The sequence below is a fragment of the Bos taurus genome, chromosome 21 (assembly GCF_002263795.3).
Source record: "Bos taurus isolate L1 Dominette 01449 registration number 42190680 breed Hereford chromosome 21, ARS-UCD2.0, whole genome shotgun sequence".
Lineage (NCBI taxonomy): Eukaryota > Metazoa > Chordata > Mammalia > Artiodactyla > Bovidae > Bos > Bos taurus.
This window is the reverse complement of record NC_037348.1, coordinates 65,049,815-65,072,262: the sequence shown is the minus strand read 5'-3', so window position 1 is coordinate 65,072,262 and position 22,448 is coordinate 65,049,815. Positions and strand designations below refer to the sequence as shown.

The window sequence follows — 22,448 nt, the reverse complement described above, 5'->3', positions numbered from 1 at the left end:
CAGGCCTGTGCTCCCGCCCCCGCCCGGGTGTGCCCTCCACGCCGGCTCTGCCGGGGGACTTACCTTCTCTGGACGTCCATCTCGTCGGGAGAGGGGCCATTCTGCACCTGACGCTGGCTGGAGGGGCCTGCAGGGAAGAGAAGCACAAAGGCCTGTGGGTTAACGGGGGAGAGGACCCCTGGGGGCTGCCCCGCCTCTGCCCCCGGTCCCCCAGGAGACGGTTTCATGCTGGCTCTCAGCCTCGCGACGCCCCGGCCCACCCCATCCTCTCATCAGCCCTCTGTCCCTTTTCTTGTGGGTCTTCGTGTGGAGCCACTTACAGGGTTCAAGCTCATCCCTTCTCATGGTGATCCCTCTCTCCTTCCCCTTGAATGGCGCCTGTGGCTGCCACTTCTTCAGCTGCCACCCTGCCCTCAATCCCCTAACCTCGAGCTACAGTCCCCCCACTTCCCACGAAGCCGTTCTAACTTGGAATTGCCAACCCAGTGGGTCCATTTTATTCCGACTTGTGAGCAGGGGTGCGACATTCCAGCAGGAAGAGTCAGGGTGGGGATTTCAGCCCGTACCCCTCCCCACAGCGGGATGCCCTCCTGCCTGCACCCAGGAGCCCGGAGGTGTGGTGAGGGCAGGTGACGGGGGCCGCAGAGGATGAGTGAGCAGCCGTGGAGCCTTCCGGGCCACGTTCTTGCCCTTGACCCTGAAGGCAGGGCCCCGGCAAGGGCTGCCGCGCGTGCCTAGTGTTCAGACAGGGACTGCTTCTGTGTTTCATTTACAAGAAAATCAGGCTCTGGCTCCAATCTGAGAAAAACCGATTGTTCATTCTCTTGGCCGGCTCAGGTGTCACCTCAGGTGTCACCGGGGAACCGCAGGCAGTCAGGGCGGCGGGGGAGGGACCAGGGCAAGCTGGCCTCACGCCTCGCGGCTGAGCTGGGCAAGGGGCGTCATCTCCAACCTAGGGTGAGGGGCCAGCAACGCTCAAGAGCAAGACAAAATCCACGATGGGCAGAAGGCCCGTCCCGCAGGGTGCGCCAAGCAGCTGGGAGGTTAGCCGTGTGTGCCCTGGAGCGGGGCACGGCAGGACACAGGGTAACAGAATCTCCAAGCTGAAACAGGTCACCTGCTGCCCCGCACCGGAGCCCCTGGTGCCTCCAGGCCGCCCTCCTGGCGACGGAGGCCTGACCTCCCAAGGGAGCGGGTTCCTTCCAACAAGGAGGTCCCAACCCAACCTACCCACGCCCACGAAGGCCTCATTTCCACTTCTAGGGGTGATGACACGGGCGGAAGCTTGTTCTGTGTTCCTACACTTGACAGCCCATTCTGTGCTGGAAGCCTGCTTCCATACTCGGCAATGCCCAGCCCTAGGCCCTGCCGTGGGCTGCGGTCAAGTTTTCTGTGAGCCTTGTCTACCACTTCCTGGTTCCTGTGTGGATGCTTTGGCTGCGAAAGAGGAGGGTCCAGGTGGAGGGCAGTGGGCCAGCTGCCTGATGGCAGGAGGCCCGCCCAGCACTACAGGAACATTCCTCCCTGGGAGACCCTGCCTTGCTGGGCACCCACGGCTGCACCCAATTGGGCAAGAGAGAAGACGCCTGCGGGCTCTTTACAGAGGTGACTGCTGCTGCTGCTAAGTCGCTTCAGTCGTGTCCGACTCTGTGCAACCCCACAGGTGGAAGCCCACCAGGCTTCCCCGTCCCTGGGATTCTCCAGGCAAGCACACTGGAGTGGGTTGCCATTTCCTTCTCCAACAGAGGTGACCACATACACGTATGTACCTGGTGGCACACGGGAGAAATGAGAGAAACGCTAGTTTTCTCTCTCTGTCTTTAAACACCCTTTTCCTGCTCCATCTATTCAACACACAATAATTCTGCTCCTTTTAAAAACTGGTTTGTCAATATGTTCAGTATAGGTGTTGGGAGAATTTTTAAAGATCAATAAAAAAAATCCCAATTAAAAAAAAAATCTACGGTAGAAGGGAGGTCTTTTTCTCTCCTATTCCATGAGGCCCAGGCCTGAGGGCTCCTCCCCTCCTTGTTCTCAGGAAACCAGAGCCAGAATATAAGAACAGTGCTTTACCATGGCGTCAAAGACACTTTTCTTAATTTAATTTACATTTACTTTAATTCTCACAATCCCAGCAGACAGGTCCCAGGAAGACTTGTAACAGGTGTGGGAATGGCCCAGAAAAGGTTAAGTGACACAGCTGTCAGCAGCAGAGCCTGGCCCAGACTACCCGAGAAATGCCACTTCCTTTCTTAAATTCAGCTGGAGTGTGTGTCTACTGAGACTGGCCTGAAGGATGAGGCGTGCAGGGGGCAGCCTGGCCGGAAGAGCCCTGGGTGAGGGGTGCAGCCCTCGGACAGCACCCGGGCTCTGCCTGGCGTCCACGTGGCGGGCAGTACTGCCCACTCAGCCCGGTGTTTGGGGATCAGGCCTGAAACCCGGACTCCTGCAGAGTTCCGGCCTCAGCTCCCGGGCCTGGATCTTCCCTCTCCTGGGGCTGAGCCCGTGCTCTGGAGCCCCTGCCTGGCTGGGGCCGGCTGCGCCACGCCAGGATCCTGGCTGGCAGCGAGCTGCCGTGGACGTTCGGGGCGTGCACCCCTCGCCCTGCCTGCTGGCCTGGCCTGCCTCCTGATGCCCTCAGCCGGCCGGCCCGGTCCTCCTCTGGTAGGGCGGGCTGAGCGGAGCCCCGCGGCTCTCATGGTGACACGGCTGGGCCTTTCGACACTACGGAGCAGGGAGCGATGACTCTGGTTGTGTAAGGCCTTCGTTCCTCTTGACCGCAGGACACGTAGGTCGGTTTTGAGCTGCGAGGGTCCTTCGCGTTAGGACGTGCAGGCCCTCCGTCTCAGGGCAAGGGGTCTGTCCAGGGTCACATGGGGCGCGTCTCCGTCCTGAGGGTCCATTCCACTTGCTGGCCATGTGCCCCGTGGCAGAGGCACGAGGATGGGGAGGAGGCGCTGCCCTCCAGAAGGGCTAGGGCCCTTGGGACATTCGGGCAGAGCCTGTCCACAGTGCTTCCTGCTTTGGCATCTCAGGGTGGGAGTGCTGGGCAGCTGTCACCACTCCCGTCTGTCCAGTGTCCCGTGTCATTTCCTGGTGGTGCGATTAGAAGCCAAGGTGGAGGCCCGGGTGAGCCTCCCCTGCCCCGGAGCCGTCTTGGGCCAGCTGTGCCCCTGCCTCTGGGATCCAGGTGGGGACACTCCCCCGCCAGCCCGCCTCCTCAGATCCCAACGGGGCCCACCCGCCTCTCCCTCCCCGCGCGGCTGCCTCAGCATCTCTCCCGGACCCTTGCCACTGTCAACCGAGGGGCCCTCAGCCTCTACCCTCTTCCCTTTCTCCACATTCATCTTCCACACCAACACTGGAAGACACAAGCCTGACCCTTACGGGGTCCAGTTCAAGCCCATCCCCACGGCCACTTCTCCTGGAGAGCGGCCCCTGCGCCCAGTAGGCCTGTGGTACCTGCTCACTAAGGCCACCACCTGCTGTGCGCCCCCTCCCCGACTCTGCGGGCCCCTCATCACCCCCGGACACCTCCCTCACTGCCAAGTCTTCAAGGCCCAGCTCCGCAGCTGCCTCCTCCAGGAAGCCCACCGAGATCCGCCTGCCCCCCACCGCTTGATACCAAGGGCCTGTCTTACAACACTGCTTTCTAACTGATACCACCCTGACCGGACGGCGGGTCTCCTCTCCCTCCGAGACCCTGAGCTTCCTGAGGGCAGGGCCCGCGCTTCTCACTTGGCGCTCAAGGCCGGCTCACGTCAGGTGCTTGGCGTGCTTTACTGAACTGAGTTGGGAAGGTCTGGGGGAACGAGTGCTCGCCAAGCCCAGAGGAGAAAAGCCCAGGGGAAGGAACAGGGCTGAGCTTCTCAGATGAAAGTAAGACCAACCGAGAGATGAGCCGCAGGAACACAGGGCTCCCCACAGCCGTGCCTGCTCAGAGAGGAGGCTGACCGAGGTGCGGGGCCCAGGCTCACCGCCCCTCCGGGAGTGGGTGCTGGCGGCTCTGAGGGGTGGGGGGACCTGCCCCAGGCCACGGGGCTCAGGGAGCTGGCCAAGTCTGGGAGCTCCAGATGGCCCTCGCCCTTCTCTCTCACTTCAAACAAGTTTTGCAAAGTCATAATCAAGAGCCTGACTCGCACTACAGACACGTGAGAGGAAAATGTGACGGGGGCCAGGGACCCAGCGTCGGGAGAGGCAGGGGCCTGTTTCTGGCGTCCTGTGGGTCCCGCCCACGGCAGCAGGGCTCACACCCTGATGAGCCAAGGCGGTGGCGGCTGCAGCTGAGGGAGCCCCCGTCTGCACACAGAGAGGGGCTGGCTTGGCCTGAGTCCTGAGGACACAGAGGGAAGCAGCAGACTTCGGCCTGAGGTCCGTGTTCCAGCTTCAGGTGAAGGCGCGTCAGACGCCCATTCCTACAAGCTGCTGACCCGAAAGGAGGTCCTATCACCCTTGGGGTCACGAGGTGCGGGAACACGGAAGAGAAACAGAGCCAGAGGGGCGGGGGAGGTTGGCCAGTCTCAGGCCACCAGCCCACCTGAGAAGCATCCACAAGGGGAGTGGAGGCCCCAGAGGGGTGGGAGGTGATGGCCCTAAGGCGAGTGGTGTGAGTGACTGAGGGCCCTGCGGCAGGCCGGACTGAAGGGGAGGGCGGGGCCGGAGGTCTGAGATCAGAGGTAGACCTGGGGCAGGCCATGGCCCTCAGCCCCTCACCTGTGAGCAGGGTGAGTGACCCCCGCCCTCCACAGGGAGCAGGGCAGCTGGCGGGTGGGGTGAGAGCGCCTGGTGTGGCGTCCCTGGCCTCCATCTGTGGCTGAGACTCCAGGGTGAGGTGCAACCGCCCCCGGGGACGCTGCCCTGGTTCAGCAGAAAGGCATAGGGGGAGCAGACGGCTGAAAAGCTGGTTGCACAGGATCAGGCTTCCAGGAGAAGGAACAAAAGGGCCAACCCCGCAGTCCACCCCAGCCTTGCTGAGGGGGCAGGGGACAGGCAGGGCAGAGGTCACGCTCCAGGGTGCAGGGGGTACAGCCCGGGCCCCTTGTCCCCGAGGACACGGAGACATGACCCGGGCCCGCATGTGCAGGACCCGGGCGCACAGCTGTCAAACTTCACCTCCGGGAACATAACTGTCCTGTTCTCCTCGTTCCCAGCACTTACTGCAGTCCTTGGCACTCGGTCGACACTCGACAAATATTTATTGAATAAATGAAAGATTGGGCCCCAGGCAATCTGTCTTATGATCAACAACTACCGAGACCAAGCAGGTGGCTCCTTCTAGAGCCCTCCCTCCGGCTAGAAAATGGTCCCCGGCCAAGCTGGGGACGCGCCTCTCACGAGGCAAACACGCGACCAGGGGGCCTGTGGTCACCAGCAGCGGAGGCACTGGGCATGCACGGGTGGGTGGGACACGGGGAGAGAGGATTTGGGTTTATGCAGCAGCCGCCAGGCTGTGTGCCAGGGTGCTGAGCCAGACACCCAGGTGCCACTCACGTCACCTCAGCTCATCCCTGGAGCCAGGCACGGTTCTGCATCCCACCCTAAGCAAGCCGAAAGGAGAAGACGCCAGGACTGCCCTCCGTCCATGGGGCCTTCAGCGCCCACAGACATCCATCACCTCCCAGGAAAGGAGGGTGGGGGACCAGACGGGAGGAGAGGGCAGAGCGTCCTGAAGAGGGTGGGAGGCGCTGAGCAGAGAAACAGTCTGGGCGGGAGCATGAGTGGGCCGAGAGGCAGGGTGGTAGCCGGGCAGGGCGGAGGGGCCTGCTCTGGCCTGGCGCCCTGGCCGCCCTTCTCAGCAGGCGCCCGCCCTGTGCAGCCTCTCAGCGCCAGTGTCCTCGGGGAGGGAGGCGGCGGGTTGGCCTGCCTGCTGCCATCCTCCCGACCACGCGCAGGTGCCCTGCACACACAGTACTTGGGCGAGGTGTGTGCAAACCAGTCTTCTTGACCTAGCAGGCAGATCTGGACCCCAGGCTCTCAGGTGTGCAGACCCTGAAGAGATCGAGGGAGGAGAAGCCCCAGAGGCGGCCCCGGGTCCCCTCTCCCAGCGAGCGCTGCTCCCGGCAATCCTGGTCGGGACCAGACACTGGTCTGGATGGTGGACAGACCATCCTCTGCTCCCCCTGCAGCCCCCCTTGGCCCCACTCCTGTTTTCCAGCCCCTCCCCATTCCCAGCTGGCCTCTCTGGACCGTTTCAGATTGTACAATCCCCTCCAGAGCAAACCTGGAGCCAGGAGACCCAGCTTCCTGCCAGAGTGCAGTGCTGACTAGTTAAGCCTCTGGCCTTCCAGGATTCTATAGGCGAGAAGGATGGGACCGAGGATCACCCCGCTCTCGGTTGCTACAATTGCAAAGAACAGGATGTTTACAGAGACCATCCTGGGGCTGTGAGATCCTCTCCCTCCTCTTGAACGTCTATGTACCAGCAGGCCGCAGCACCTTGTAATGAAGAGTCCCCATGGGGGGGCAAGCACTCGGCTGTGACTCCACTCCGAGTCTGGCTGGGCAGGGCAGGGCAGGGCAGGCCTCACGGCTCCTGTCCCAGGTACTGTACTTCTGGTTGCCCCGCCAAGGTGGGCGGACGAGCCGAGGTAGCGCTGATATGCCTCCTCCTGAGAAGAGTCGTCCTCCAGCGACCCGTTAACATGCATGGGGCCCCAAGACACCCACCCAGCCACTGGGGACACAGGGAGGGGCTAGGTTTCCAGGCGGCCTCTACAGGCAATCTCCTGGGCCTCCGGAGAGGATGGAACCCGAGACCCCAGCAGCGCCAGGAACCACGGACCCAGCACCTGCTCAGTGGTGCTGATGGAATTCCTGGCCAGCGAGCGACAGCCACCTGGCCCGCGCTGGGCAGAGACCCAAGCCCCCCCAGACTCCCCACCTCTCTGCAGGCTCATTCTCCTGTCTCCTGAGGCGCCTCTGTCCTGCACGGGCCCAAAGCCAATGAGTTCTGAGATGGGGTGCAGCCTTCCCCTCTGGTGTCGAGGCTCCTCCTGCCAAGCAAGGAGGAGTCCTCGTGGGAACGAGGCCTGTGATCTGGGCTGGCCATGGTCTTCAGAGCCACCCTGCCAAGGCCCCACAGGACCTGGTCTCAGAGCTGGGACCAGCGCCCAGGACAAATGTCAGCAGCCCAGGGCTCTGTCCACACCAGCCCTGCTTAGACCGACAAACAGACAGACAGCTGCCTTGTCCCCTCTGTGCTCAGGAAGCCTGTGGGGTGGGAGGCTTGCCCCACTTCCCGAGCTTGGCTCAACAGCAGACAAATCCTGACTGCCGCCACCCTGCCAGTCTGCTTCTTGCTTAAAGTCAATCTTGTGTACTTTTCAGCCCAGTCCTTACCAGTGAAATTAGGCTAAGAGTCAGCTGATACGTGGGGCAGCTGGCTTTGTTTTCCTCAGGTCACAGAGCCAGACGATTTATCACTGCATTGATAAATTGATGGTTTATCACAGACGATAATAACCCTGCCTCTGGGTCGTTTTCCACTACAAGCCTCTAGCATGCCCTCAACCCTGGGCCCACCAGTTACGGCTCGACCCCAGGGCGACCGGCGGTTAAAGCTGTGTCTAAGCGGCCAGCGTCGAAACGACCTGAAGACCCAGAGGTCAGCATGGGCAGATGCTCAGGCTGCAGCTCAGAGAAGGGCAGGCTGCCCAGGACCACAAGGCGAGCAGCGGCCCCCAGCCTCACAACTAAGCGCCAGCCAGTACCCCACCCCCCTCCCCGGAGGGGACAGACCCCTTCACTCTGACGGTGACGGCAGGAGGCCCAGGTGCCACCCGGGGTGCCAGAGAGGAATGCCCCCCCTCCTGGCGTAGAAGGGCCCTGAGGTGGGGCAAAGGGAGAGACCTGCTTGAGAACACATCTGAACTGGGACAAATGGAGCTGGAACCCAGGCCTCCCAGCTTCCAGGCCAGGACGCCGCCAACCAGCCTGCTCAGTCCCACTCAGCCCGGTGCTTGGGATAATTACTGCCCAAGTAAGACATTTTCCCCCTCCTTTGCTTAATAAGCTCCATTCAGGACTTAAACAGACCTCGAAAAGAATCTCAAACAGGATAAGGTGCAATAAAATTGGTCAGGTTTATCATGCAAAGGACCTCTGTGCCATTTCCGTGATTAAGCTGCTCAACTATCCAGGGTGGAGCCTCCCAGACCTGTGTCACAGATCAGGGGGAAACTGAGGCTTGGAAATGGTGAGTGACTTCCCAAGGCCACAGGCGCCCTACGCGGATGGGGCTGCTGGGACAGGAGCCCACGCTGACCACCACGGAGTCCGCTACCTACCATGGCGGCCCACCCCTCCTGCAAGGCCTTAGCCAGAACAGCACCTCAACCCTGCAGCCGTCGGTGAAGGGACTTGGCCCCAGGACCCAGGGCTCTGCCCCTGCCCCCACCCCCACCCGAGCACCTGGGAGTGAAGCGGGAGGGCCGGGGAGGGGCTCCCGTCACCTACAGTTCACTCTGCAAAGGACGGTGCAGTGGCAGCGAACGGCAGGAGCAGAAGCAGTGGAAGGCCCACTCCCTGCTGGCCATCGCGGCCCCGGGAGCCGCCTGGGGGCGCACCGCTTGCCTCCTGCCCACTCACCTCTCCTCCTTCCGCCGCCGGCCTGGGCTCTGGGAAACCGATACGCCAGCAGCCGTCTAATGGGCTTCACTGTGTCAATCTTTAATGAGGCTTCTCAGCCAACCTATCAGAACCCTCCTGTCCACCTGATTCCAGAAAGCTCAGGGGCCTGGGGGGGAGGGGCCCGACCCCTGGTGACACCATGTGTCTTCCAGAAGCCTCTCCTGTCTCCTGGGGGGCTGTGGGGAAGGACCGGGTGGGTGCGGATCCAGAGGGACCAGGTGACTGACCGAAGGACGAGCCCTGGGCACCACTTAGCCCAGGCGCCCACTGCTTCTGCCGCTCACCACTCCACCCAGGCGCCCCTCGCGGTCGCTCCCCTCGGGTCCCAGCCAGCCTGCCTGTCCTGTCTTCTGTTCCGGCCCAACCAGCAGCCTGGCCTCTCCCACTGCCCGGACCCCTTTCTGGGCACCTATGGCACAGGGGCTGTTCCTTCCACCATGAAGGCTCCTTTGCCCTCCCAGGCTGACAGAGGTCCGGGGGCCTCCAAGCCCCAGCTAAGAGGTCTCTGTCTCCATGCCACCTCCCCCGGCTCCTTGGCTGGCAGGAGGGTTGCTTCCTCCCCTCTCTTGGTCTCAGACTCTTTCCTTGAGTTTCCACATGAAACAGCAGAAAGCATAGCCCTTCTCTGATGGTCCCTGCACAGGAAGCACCGCTTCCGCAGGTCCTGTGGGAAATGCTTCCTTTGGGATGTGAGCGAAGCCTCCTACAGGCTAACCTGCCTCCCCAGCCTCCTCTCTCCCCACTGGTGAGTGACCTGTGCAGCTCAGGCACCACCTCCCTTACCAGCTTCCCTCATGGATAAAACCGCAGATATGTATGAATCTGTGAGGTACCACGCTAGACTTCGAAGGAATCTCGGATCCCCCAGACTTGCTGCCTAGGAGGGGCTTAAGGCTGGCACCTCCCCAGCCCCATCCGTTTCCTCCCTGACCCGGAGCTCATGCAGCCTCGCCTTTCAAACCTTTCCCTGGATGATGAACACATGGATTCTACTGGGCTTGGGGCCTGGGGTGGCAGGTCATCTTCCCTCTTTGGGACTTAATCTTCCCATCTGAAGGGATGAGCCAGAGGAGGTGTCAAGGGGCTGGGAGCAGTACCCCACTTCTCAAAGCACTTACCACATGCCTGGCACTGTTCTGAGAGCATGGGCCTGAAGCTACCTGGAGCTAAATTTGAGTCCTGGCTCTGCCACTCTGATGCTGGGCATGCTCCTGAAGGGCTCGCCAGGTGGCGCAGTGGTAAAGAATCTGCCTGCCAATGCAGGAGTCAGGGATTCAATCCCTGATTGGGGAAGAATCCCTGGAGGAGGAAAAGGCAACCCACTCCAGTTATTCTTCACTGGAGAATCCCATGGACAGAGGAGCCAGGCAGGATACAGTCCGTGGGGTCGCACAGAGCCAGACACGACTGAGCAACCAAGCATGACACTGCACAGCGCTGAAGCTCTTTGACTCCGGTTTTTGGTCTGAAGCGCCCGAGAGCATCACTTGTCTTGGGCTGTGGATCTTCTACGCAGCCTAGAATCTGACACTGAGCAACTCAGCCCTGCCAGTGCCCCCTCCTCTTAGGTAATCCTGAGCAACCGTCATTTCACGTCTGTATTAAATTCTCATAACACATCCCAGGAGCAGAATCATCATTACGTCATCAGGCCAGGGACGTCCAGAGATTAGAAGCTTGCCTGCGGCAAGTGAGTGACACAGTCAGAACCAGAACCAAAACCACCCGCCCAGCGGCTTTCGAGCCTGTGCCGTGCCCATCTGCACCCCGTCTCTTCCTTCTTCAACAAGGATTTATTCTAAGTTTTCTGCTCCCATGGAGAGAAGATATTTCTAGAGGAGATCAGGTAAGACTATCCTGCCAGTTATCCGCAGTCTGGCTAACCTTCAGCCGTGCCTGAGTCCCTGAGGTCACAAGGCAGGGCCGCTCCTGCACTCTGCTGCAGAGGCCAGGCCACGCTGCACACCCGACCTGGAGTGCAGAGGCCCCGTGCCCTGGGCAGACCCTTCCACTGCTCGGTGGCACTGAGATACATGCAGAAACAAGAGGGCACGTATCACCCTCTGGAACATCAGTTTTACTGGAGGGGAAGTAATTCCCAACATGCAAAGAGGAACAGCTATGTAAAATGGGATTGGGTTTTACAACATACGGGCCAGGACTGGAAGGACCCAGACTGCAGGTCTCCTGCAGCTCCACCGTGCACTAGCCCAGGACAGGGGATCCTGACCGCACCCAAGGCCCTGTGACCCGCTCTCCTAACCTCTGCTGTAGATCACCTGCGTTCCCCAGATGTGCCTGTCTTTCCCACCTCTCTCTGGCGGTTCCTCTGCCTGTGGTGTGGCCCGTTTCCACCTCTGCCCCACTGGCCTGCCACCCTGAGGCCTGCTCAGAGCCTTCTTGAAGCCCTGCCTACGAGGCCCCAGGCCGCTTTTTTAGGACAGTTGGTAGGTGTCTGAGTGCGCCCCTGCTGGAGGGCGAGCACTTTGAGCAGAGACATACGCCGCGTTTAAGCCTCCGCATCGCTGCGTGTACTTCCCCCAAACACCGGACAGGCTCTTATCACCACCCTACACAATGGGTCAGGACACAGTTGGGAGGCCCCAACTCACCCACCTCAGCGGTGGCTGAGCTGGATTCCTTCAGCAACACCTGTCTGTGCTGTGTTCCTCTGAAGCTGGGAGACAGACAGGGTGCTATCCATGGACAGGGAGTGACCCAGGCCGGTTGGCCGGGCAAACCATTGCTAAGTCTACTTAGGAGCCGCGGGCTGCAGCCACTGCTGCGTAGTAGCTGGAGAGGCAGCGCTGAAGGCCCTCAGGTCGCAGCAGGCAGCTGGGAACCCGCAAGGACCCTCCCTCTAAGCCCTGGCAAGAGGCAGGCTCCAGGGCAGGGTATCAGGATGCAATTTTTCACCTCTGAAGATACCTGATGCCAAGAGCTGACTCACTGGAAAAGATCCTGATAATGGGAAAGATTGAGGGCAGGAGGAGAAGTGGGCGACAAAGGATGAGACAGTTGGATGGCATCACTGACTCAATGGACACAAGTTTGAACAAACTCCGGGAAATGGTGGAGGACAAGGAAGCCTGGTGTGTTGCAGTCCATGCAGTCACAGAGTTGGATGCAACTGAACGACTGAACTGACCGACTTTCGTAAACCTCACCGATAGATCCCCCACACCCACCAGGATGGGAACTGCTCTTGTGAGCTCAGTGCAGAGAGGTTTCAAGCCTCTGCTAGGCAGCTTCTCTCAACTGCCCTCTCCTCCACTGGTAAACTTCTCTCCATCCTTTAAGCTCTAGAAAGGTCCCCACGGGCTGGGCCTCTCCTCACTCTGTCCCAGCACTGGCCATGCTGTGCCTTCTAGTCCCTCTTCCCCGCCTGACTGAGCTCTGTAGTCCCCTCTGGGCACTGGTGCACGGCCCGGAACGGAACAGGCCAGGTACATGCCTGGTCCTTCCTCCGTCACAAAAACGGCACCGGGGAGGCAGCCCTGGACATGGACAGTTGCCCTGGACCCAGGTTCTCGAGAGGAGAGACAGGCAACATGTAACAGGCAGACCACAGCAGGAAAGAGCTGATGGGCCAGCTGTGGCGGTGCCGCCTCCCCGTGACGGGGTGTCGTGAGCAGAGGCACCAGGGAAGGAGCCACGGCTACTCGCAGGAAGAGCGGTCCGGGCGGAGGGGCCACAGGGTAAAGAAGCACGTGGCACAGTCGGGGTGGAGGCCAGAAGGCCCCTGCGATCGGAAGTAGGTCCGTGGGAGAGGGAATGGGGCGGAAACGCTTGAGCAAGGCAGCCAGGGCCAGTGAGGCCCAGGCAGGCCTCAGTCAGGGTTTGGATTTGATGCTGGGTAAGACTGTAAGTCCCTGGAGAGTCCTGAGCAAGGCTGACCCGGCCTGACCGAGATGTGCAAAGATCAATCTGCTTGTGGGTGGAGAACAGATGTATCTCGGCTAAGCGCAGAAACAGGTAAATCAAGTAGGTGTCTGCCGTGAGAACCCAGTTGTCTGCTGAACGAATAAATCATGAATGAAGGCAGGCAGCTGACAAGCGGGCGGGGGCGGGGCCTCAAGTGCTCACACCCTGTCCACTCTAGGAGCCACAGGTTGCACCCAAGTTCTGCACTTGGGTTCTTGAGTCCCTAGGATGGTCACTTACGAAAATATCTGAGCTGGCTCTTATCTAATGTGAGCTAAAGTTGGCAGAACGCTGACCTGTGAAATCATCATTCTTTAGGGAATTAAGTATGCCAGGTGAGAAAAAGGAAAATGGATGCTATCTAGTTTTTGACTTATACCAGGAGATGTAAGTATCTGGCTATAAAGATGGGCCAGGTTAAATGTCCATAATAACCCACGGGGACGTCCCTCGTGGTCCAGAGGGTCAAGAATCCGCCTTCCAATGCAGGAGACATGGATCTGACCCCTGGTCCAGGAACTAAGATCCCACATGCTACAGGGCAACTAAGCCTGTGCGCTGCAACCAGAGAGGCCGCGTGCTGCCAAGGAGACTCCACACGCTGCAACCACGGCCCAGTGCGGCCAAGTACACGTTAAAAACCAGTCTACAGTCAAGCTGGGCTATGGCTCAGAAACACGGAGGCTGCCAGCTCACTGGGGTCTCTGTCACTCACGAGGGTGGCCTCAGGCGAATCACTGCTGTGAACCTTCAACCTTCAGGCAGGGACAAGGATTCCTAAGATGTCCCTGACAGCCTCTAGAGGCTGCCGTGGGGACCCAGTGAGACGGGGTGGGCCGGCCCTGGGGTGCCCGGCCTCTTCCTGTCCTAGCGAGGGCTGAGACCCAGGAGGAAGTCTTGGGACAGGGTTGCTCCAGGAACAAGCATGACAATTTGTATTCTTAGGCTGCTTCACAGCTCACAAACCACATTCCGTCTATGCCACAATTCAAGTCTTACAGAAACTCTGCAGGCGGTTTTACATCTACTTTGAAAATGAGGAAACCGAGTCTCGGGGTGATGAGACGGTTTGCTCAAGTTTTCACAGGCTCTTTGTGTGACAGGGCTTGGGGCATGGGACTGGCACTCCGTCCCCTGCCTCCGGAGTCTGTGTCACACGTCAGTCACCTGTGTGGACCACAGGCTGCTTACCACACCTCAACTCAACAAGTACTAGGTGGGCGGGCACCTGTGAGGCAGCCTCTGTAAAAGACCCTTTTCGAGCCCTAACTGGGCTTGTGGTGCCCAGGCCAGATCTACGGAAAACGAAAAGCCCCAAAGAAACCCCTCCAATAGTGTTAGGGAGACAACCCCGGGGCTGGTGGAAGGGGTCCTCCTCCTCCAGGGTGGGAGCTGTGCACAGACAGGAATTCCTAACAGGAAGGTGATGGTGGTAGCAGGCTGCCAGTGGGGGCTCAGACGTGAGCGGCCCACGAGGGCTATGAAGTCCTACCTGGAGCAGAGGGAGACCCCGGGGTCAGACAGAGCCTCTCCTCGGACCCTTGAGTGGACTCACCACCCCAGTCCAAGCTGCCCTGCCCGCCCTGTATGTCCCAAGGGATCGCTAAAGACGTTGATACATTGGTTAGGTAACTTTTCAACTATTAAAAAAAGAATGAAGAGTGACTTTAAATTGTTACAGTCATTTTCAAGTGACAAGAAACTTGCACAAACAACACCTCATGCCTTTGTCATAACAGCCCTGTGAGGTGGGTGTGGGAAACCCATTGTACAGATGGACAAACTGAGTCTCAGGAAGGCCCAGTGACTTGCCCGAGGGTTACCTGCAGCACAAGCAGTGCTGGAACCCAGCCCCATCTGACTCTGTGCCACGTCCGATGTGCACACACAGGCCACGGCAGCTGGAGTTCGGTGAGGACATGGCTGCCGGCTGGGAAGATGCCTCTGCTGCCCGTCTGCGTGGTGCAAGGCGGGCCGAGGAGATGGGTGCGATTTCTGTGTGAGACAGTTTCATTTGCCGTGTCCTCAACCACAGATAGCACCCCTCGCCTCGCACCCGCTTCCACAGGCTGCTGGTCCAGCGATGGCGTCTTGGTCAGCAGAGGATGGCGTGGCGGCAGGAGGGGCCCGTGGGGCACAGACAGGCAGGCAGACAGACAGGCGCCACAAGCTCACCCTCCCCCGGACACCTGGGACCCGTCGGCCCTGCTTCAGGGCACCTGCCCTTGATGGGCTCACAGTCTAGATGAACCAATCTCGGGCTCAAACCAAGTGCACGGAATGCAGGTCAACAATGCAGGTCAACAAGTGGGAGACGGCCCCGGGCAGGGAGGGAGGGGAGGGAAAGTGAGAGAACACACGTGAGCCTGGGGGTCTCTGGACCAGCAAGACCCTGCGTGTGCTCACCTAACCTGGTGGGTACAGCCAGAGCCTTTCAGCTAAGACGGTGGGCTGGGTTTGAGGGTCAGAGACAAACAGGACACGGCAGGGAGCACTACCTATCACGACGGAGCGCGGGGGAGGACAGGGAGCCCTGCCATGTCCAGGCTGGAAACAGCTCTGTCGGCAGAGCAAGGTTCCCTGAGGGCGGGTGGGGCTGGACGTGTGGGGACAGGAAGGGACACCAGGCGGGGATCTGGGGAAGGCGCCCTGATGAGTCACTGGGGGTGCGGGCGGTAGGGCGCCCCGGGGGCTGGTGCGCGGGAAGTGGCCGCCAGGGGGCAGGCAGGAGTGGGCATGGGGAGCCGCCAGGAGCAGAGCTGCCAGGAGGGAGTGGGTGTCCCCAGCGATCCTTGGGGTGGGGTGGGGATAGAAAGTGCCCACGGCTTCCGCAGGAAGAAGACAGCTCAGTATTTCTTTTACTTTAGATAATTTTCAGAAGAAAAGAGGTTTACAAAAAGCAGGATCCAGCCCCACTCCAGGAAGCTAAGAGGTGGGACACAGGAGGAAAGGGCTCTGGGCCTCACTCTTCAGGAGAGGCCCCGGCCTGGGCGCCTGCCCACTGGGAGTGACGCCACGCTGGGCATCGGTTAAGGACACGGACATTGGAAAGACTAGGAGAATGTCCATCACCAGCTTGAAAGGTACCAGTGATGTCACCGTGGAATAAACCAGGTAAGAAAAGGCTGCAGCGCTAGATTCTGAGAGACGTGCCAGCGTGGAGTGCACCACGCCCCCAGGGTTTCTCCTCTTTTTCTGCAGAGCCCCAAGAGATACAGTGGAGCTGTTCTGGCTGTGTCAGGTGAGGGCCGGATGTGCCTGGTGAGCCCCGGAACTCCACAACATACCCCGTTTGAGAGTCCCTGTGCTCAACCCTGAACTGGAAACAGAGCTGCCTCTAACAGGCAAGCTCCTGCCCCCCAACAGCAGCAGCCACCAACCCCACGAGGCACCCCTGCGTCTCAGCCTGTGCCAAGGCCCTCAGGATGCTCCTCTCTCACCCTGAGCCGGGGGGTGCCAAGGTGCCACCTCCTGCTCGAGACAGGCCAGTCTTCACAACTCCTGCCACGCGTACCGCGCTTTGCTGCGCACCCATGTGTGGGCTTCTCTGGTGGCTCAGAGGTCTGCCTGCAATGCGGGAGACCTGGGTTTGATCCCCGGGTCGGGAAGATCCCCTGGAGAAGAAAATGGCAACCCACTCCATTACTCTTGCTTGGAAAATCCCATGGATGGAAAAGCCTGGTAGGCTACAGTCCATGGGGTCGCAAAGAGTCGCAGACAACTGAGCAACTTCACTTCTCAGGATCCCGTCTAAGATCAGCCTGGCCACCCATTTTACAGGCGGAGAAGCTAAGGCTGGGGGAGTCCTAACTGAGGTTTGATGGCCTATCTGTGGGGGGAGCTGATCCTGACCTCTCCCCTGGGAACACAGCTCCAAGTGTGGAATTTTGTGTGTGCTCGTTGGTATTTTCTATTTTTCAGTAATAAACAAGGACTATGGGTGAGGAATGAGCCTATCTCCCGGAGGTGCCAGGTCCTCTGGGAGGTAGAGAGGGACATTCCACCATTCCAGTTTCTTCTCTGGGCTTTCCCTGCTCTGAGCATTGGCCACGGGGACACGTCTGTAAGGAGTGAACTGGCATGCACTCTGTCCAGACAGTGCACCTAAAACCTAAACCAGGAGCGCGAGAAGGACTTGCAGAGATCTTGACCAAGTCTGTATCCCTAGTTTCAGAGATGGGGAGACCGGGGGCCCCAAAAAGTGGCCTGTTTACAGTCAGAAGCAGGTTCACATGGACGCACGCAGAAGCAGTTGTCTTTATCAGGGCTGTAACCCTAACCCTAAACTGATGTCTGCACAGAGAACGAACTGAGGAAGGGAGGGAAGCCCAGGCGGGTCTGGAGGCAAAGTACAGCCCATAAACACGGCTCCCCTGGCTGATAACAGGCAGCTTTAACCAGACGCTGGTGGGCGCCCACGGAGGGTGGCAGCGAAGGAAGCCAGGTAAGGGTACTGGCAGCGCGGAGTTGGGACAATGAAGACCCCCGACACCGAGACCCACGACCGTGGTCCTTTGTCTGTTGTGGCGGTAACGTGCCACGAGCCATGCCGACCACCCTGCTCAAGCCCTTGTGGTCCCCAAAGGGAGACGACTGCCCAGAGCTGTGGGGTCAGGCTGGGCCCACAGCTGGCTGACCCTCCTCTCTGACCTCCTGAGGCAGTGCAGAGCTGTAGAAAAAACCCTGGATTTCAAACCAGGGGCCCTAAATACGAGTCTCAGTTCCACCAGAGGGCTGCGGCAGACATGTTTCCCTTTAGCCCCCACTCGCCATCTGGGTAAACGTGTGTCACAGAAGCTGGCCTGACACCTGCAGGAAAAAAAAGCAGGGCATTCGGGAGCACCTCCTTGGCCAGCGAAGGCCCACCCCCAGGCTGCCCAGTTAGTGGGAGTCTTTGCTCAAGAAGCAGCTGGAAGGGGCACGTGGGAGAAGATTCTGGTTAAAACACACACACACACACACACACACACACACACGCACACACGCACACACACACACACGTGTCCTGGGCTGTGAGAAGGTGCAGATGTTCTTACTACCATAATCATTATCTCTGCCATCCGCCCAATCACAAGGAGCCCTGCTCTGAACCCCCCTCAGCACACCCGCCACTTGGTACCCAGAAACCCAGAAACACTGAGCCCGCTCACGCACAGGGCTGCGCCTCACGCACAAGGGCACGCAGGCGCCACTCATGCTCATGCGTAGCAGTGCCCTCACGCACAAAGGTGGGGGTGGGAGATGCGGCTGGACCCTGCAGCTCAGAGAGTCCACGGTCTATGAGCCCGGGCCCCGGATGCCCGGCTCAGAATAGGACATGCCAGTGAGGACTGGAAGGGGCAGAGGTGGTTGATTACCAGACGCCCGGCCCTGCGCTGGGCAACTGAATCCTCTCCTTCACCCATTTAAGTGGGACTTCTGACCCCATTTTACAAACAAGGATGCTGAAACCTAAAGACAAGCAAATTCAGCGAGACCGCAGGTGGAAAGAAGAACCAGTATTACTCACACTCTTCTCACACACGAGGCACTGCACGCTAAGTGCTCTATAAACACTCGCACTGAATCTCCATCCCAGGGCCACAGGCGGCAGAGCGGAGACTCGATACAAGACTCTGGTGCCTCCAGGCACACACTCTTCTCACCACGGCTGAGCCCTGAGCCCTGTGGGGGTCGGGCTCTGGTCTGTAGAGGTGAGAACCTGCGGTAACCACCCAGTCGGCTCCACACCCGCACACAGGACCAGCCGCGGATCACGCAGACCCAGAGATGTACTCATGGAACAGCAGCCGCGTGTCAGCGGACACCCAGTTCAGAGCTGTGCTGTTCAAGGGTCCGCTGCACTGCGAACGGCTCCCACCAAGGACGGCGGGACAGCACTTTCCAATGCAGGGCATGTGATAGAAACGTCGCAATTATCTGCAGCGGGAGGCCAGTGGCAGGTGGTGGGGAGGCTGCCCGGGTCCTGCCCAGGCTCCAGGGGCTGCACGACTGGGCAAGGAGACACAGCCACACCCCGGAGCGTGCTCCACAGGGACAGGGCTGGCCGTGGACACACATGGGCCAGGGGGCGGGTGCCTCAGACGTGAGGTCAAGGACAAGAATCAGACGCCGACATCCGCGTTGTACGACCCACTTACGTGAAGCTCAAACACAGGTAAAGGTGCTCGGCTGTCACAGAAGCTGAAGCCCTGGCTGGGCTGGAGGGGTGTGGCCTCTGTCGGGGTCCCACAGACGCCTTTGTACAAGCTCACGGAGCTCACGCTTCAGGCGTCTGTAAGGTACAGCAGGCCACACACACGGGAAGGAAACGCTCTGTCCGCAGGGGCCCAGCTCTTGGCCTCCAAAGGCCAGTGAGCCAGGAGGGACGACTACTCACGAGCAGAGTCTCAGGCCAGGCCCCCGTCAACGTGAGCACATACCCACCCACCCCGACAAGGACCGCGTTCCACCCAGAGGGGATCGGGGTTCCAAGGTGACTTACTACCTGGCAAGAGTTATTTTTTATACTGATCACAGATCTCTATCTGAAAATGAGGCTCGGATTAGCTGATTTCTTTGTGATTCTGCTGTGAAGTTAATAAAGTCAATAGTAGTTGCTTTGAGCCAGCCATCTGATTAAATGAAAACCTTTTCCCCACCTTAATGTATCTATATATATAGAGATAAAATAAAGCTAAACTCTCTCATCCTGGGGCAAGTGAGGCCGCTCAGATTGGAAACCTTAAACTCAGCTCACTCTACCTTGAGGCTCAAGGCTCTCGGGTGGAAAAAAGATGGTTTAATCAATGTTTATTTGGGACCTCCAATGTTTCAGGCACCGCACTCGTCACTCAGTACCGCTGTGGTCCCTCACCATGCAGCCCCCATTCTCAGCAGAGGATCCACAAACCTTGCAGTCTTTGCATAGTGGGAAAGAACTCTACCAGTGCTGGTTCTGCGTATGACCTGCAGGAAGCATACTCTAAACACACTCATTATTTACAAATTCTCCGAGGGTTTAAGTTAGGGCCCAAAGCTTGGATCTATAAGGCACAACAGTTATTTAAAAGGCATCTCCCTGCAGCTTCTAAGTACCATGGCTCCCCATTTCCTGCCTTAACTCTGGCAGCAGCAATGACAGTAATAATACTCACGAATAGTAATACTGGGAGATTAACACGTCAGGCGGCCCACTAACATCTATATTTGAGTTCATTTAAACATAGAATCAGGCTTCCCAGGTGGCTCAGTGGGTAAAGAATCTGCCTGCAATGCAGCAGATGCCAGAGATGAGGGTTCAATCCCTGAGTTGGGAAGATCCCCTGGAGGAGGAAATGGCAACCCACTCCAGTTTTCTTGCCTGGAGAATGCCATGGACAGAGGAGCCTGGCGGGCTACAGTCCCTGGGGTCGCAGAGTCGGACACGACTGAAGCGACTGAGCACACACACACATAAAAACAGCTCCTCATCACCCGTCTTACAGAAAAGAAACCCAGACACAGAAAAACAAAGCGACGTGTGCTGGACTCAAGGCTAGCAGGGCGCCCCGGGCCCAGCCCCACACTGCCATGCCCACCGACACTGAGTCCTCCAGCCAAGCGCAGGATGTTGCTGGCCTCTAAGACGCCGACTCCCCGGAGGGCCCTGTCCTCCCGCGGAAGCTGACGCTGCAGACCGCCCAGAAGAGCCACATGTGTTTCTGCGTCTCTGCTTTGCCCACCCTGCAGACGCTCCTGTTGGCCCCTCTCTCCGCCCCCACCCCGCTGTCTACACCCCGAGTCTCCCAGGTTGGCTGAAGCCTCTCCTTGTGCAACCCCTGCCACCTTCCAACTTCACATCCAGCCTCCTTCCTTTGGCACCTCGGGCCCCAGAGACACTGCACGCTCTCCTCCACGCACAGGCTGGGCTTTCAGGCCCAGGAGCCTTTATATCTGCCGTTCCCTCTGCCTAGGATGCCCACTCCCTCATCTCGTTAGCTCCCTGACTGTCAAAACTCCAGCTCAAATGTCACCACCGCTCGAAGTCCAGCTGGATAGTCCCTTCTTTTCCTTTCCATGCTCCTGAAGCCCCTGCCCTGCTCACACCTTATTAACGCCCCTATCGCAACATATTATCTCTAGCGGTTCACAGGTCCATCCTTCTTCTCTTGGATACCAAATGCCGTGAGTCAACAGGCTCCATCGATTCACTTCTGACCTGTTTTGCCCCAGACAGTTTCCAACACACAGCAAGTGTTCAGTAACACTATGTTAAGCTTAGGAATGACTGAATCCAAGAATACAGTTTTGCTTGTTCCCTCCAAACTCTGCCAAATGCGTGCTGAGGATGTGGAAAGCAGGCGACAAAGGTGCCCACCTGGACGCCCAGTTTCGGGCACACAGTACAGCCAGCGCCCGCTCCAAGGTGCCCACCTGGACGCCCGGTTTCGGGCACACAGTACAGCCAGCGCCCGCTCCAAGGTGCCCACCTGGACGCCCGGTTTCGGGCACACAGTACAGCCAACGCCCGCTCCAAGGTGCCCACCTGGACGCCCGGTTTCGGGCACACAGTACAGCCAACGCCCGCTCCAAGGTGCCACACCTGGACGCCCGGTTTCGGGCACACAGTACAGCCAGCGCCCGCTCCAAGGAGCCACACCTGGACGCCCGGTTTCGGGCACACAGTACAGCCAGCGCCCGCTCCAAGGTGCCCACCTGGACGCCCGGTTTCGGGCACACAGTACAGCCAGCGCCCGCTCCAAGGGCAGGGGCGATGCCGAGGCCTCTCTTCTCGTTCAAACTGTTAATAGCGCTTCGTATCTAGAGTTAGGCAGCAGTTTTCTCTGCAAATCCACCAGACGTCAGCTCAGCACAGCTGCAGTCGAGGACACCCCGGAAGCCAGAGCCGTGGGAGCGCGGAGGGAGGGGAGGGAGGGTCTGGGCGCCAGGCCAGACAAAGCCCCACTTACCGCCTTCCTGGGAATTCATGATGTTCAGGGCAAACAGCATGGCGTTGGAGAACGTGGTCGCCTCTTCCTTACTTGCAAAGTTTAAACCGTAGACCTGGCGGGCATCTCGCCACTGGTGGAAGGTTGGCGTTGCCTGATTGTACTTCAGCCCTTTCACGATTGAATAATTGATCACAACCTGAAAAGGAAAAGAGAGAGAAATACATGTAAATAAATAAAAGGTAAGTGAGCTGGAGAGAGCTGCTGTAGGGCAAGGACACCGTGTCCCTGGGGCTACCAGGGGACAGGGGGACGTGGATGCGTCAGAAGAAGGGGTAGCTTGGCCAGGCAGCTCTTCAACACGAGCAGCAGAACAGCGAGGGTCTGAAAACCAGTTATTTCATTTAACTGATAAAGCTGTGTGGTCACAGCCTGAGCTGGGAGTTGGCTTCCGGGGTCCTGGCCCTGTCACCCCAGGCAGCACCCCGGGGCTCAGTTTCTCCAACTGTGAAACAGGGATAGTCATCCTGGCTCGACCTACCTAATGGGGTTACTGCAGAGGTCACGCTGTAACACATATCTCATCAAGACTTCTAGATATAAAGATTCTTAAGGGCGAGTCTTTCCTAATTCGTATTTATGCTCCTGTAGCTCTCTGCATAGTCTAGAATGCGTTAACCAAAGGGTTGTTAAAGGACGACTCCTCACTCTTTCCCATGTGGCTGTTCAGCTTCCTCAGCACCGTTTATTGAACAGGATGCCCTTTCCCCGCTGTACGTTCTTGACTCCTTTTGTCATAAACTAATAAACCATATCTGTGTGGGTTTATGACCGGGTTCTCTATTCTGCTCCACTGATTTCTGCTTTTATGACAATCTCATGCTGTTTAAATTACTACAGTTTTGTAATATAGTTTGAAATGAGGGCGTGTGATGCCTCCAGCTTTGTTGTTCTTTCTCAAGATCGCTTTCGCCATGGGGGTCTTTT

General features: G+C 58.8%; 1 protein-coding gene and 1 non-coding gene across 11 annotated transcripts in view; both read right to left on the bottom strand.

Moving 5' to 3' along the window:
• The window catches only part of EVL (Enah/Vasp-like), a 148,038-nt gene that overhangs the window by 17,403 nt on the left and 108,187 nt on the right, over positions 1–22,448 (bottom strand). For all 10 annotated transcript variants that reach the window (XM_059878977.1, XM_005222157.1, XM_010817228.1 and 7 more), the window contains exons 3-4: positions 21,483–21,660; positions 64–127 (exon numbers count right to left, since the gene is read on the bottom strand). In XM_059878977.1, the coding sequence (XP_059734960.1) occupies positions 64–127; positions 21,483–21,660 (242 nt within the window). The remainder of the gene's footprint in view (positions 1–63; positions 128–21,482; positions 21,661–22,448) is intronic.
• Positions 14,524–14,617, bottom strand: MIR342 (microRNA mir-342). Its single transcript, NR_030973.1, has one exon. It is a non-coding gene; the product is annotated as a microRNA mir-342 (primary transcript).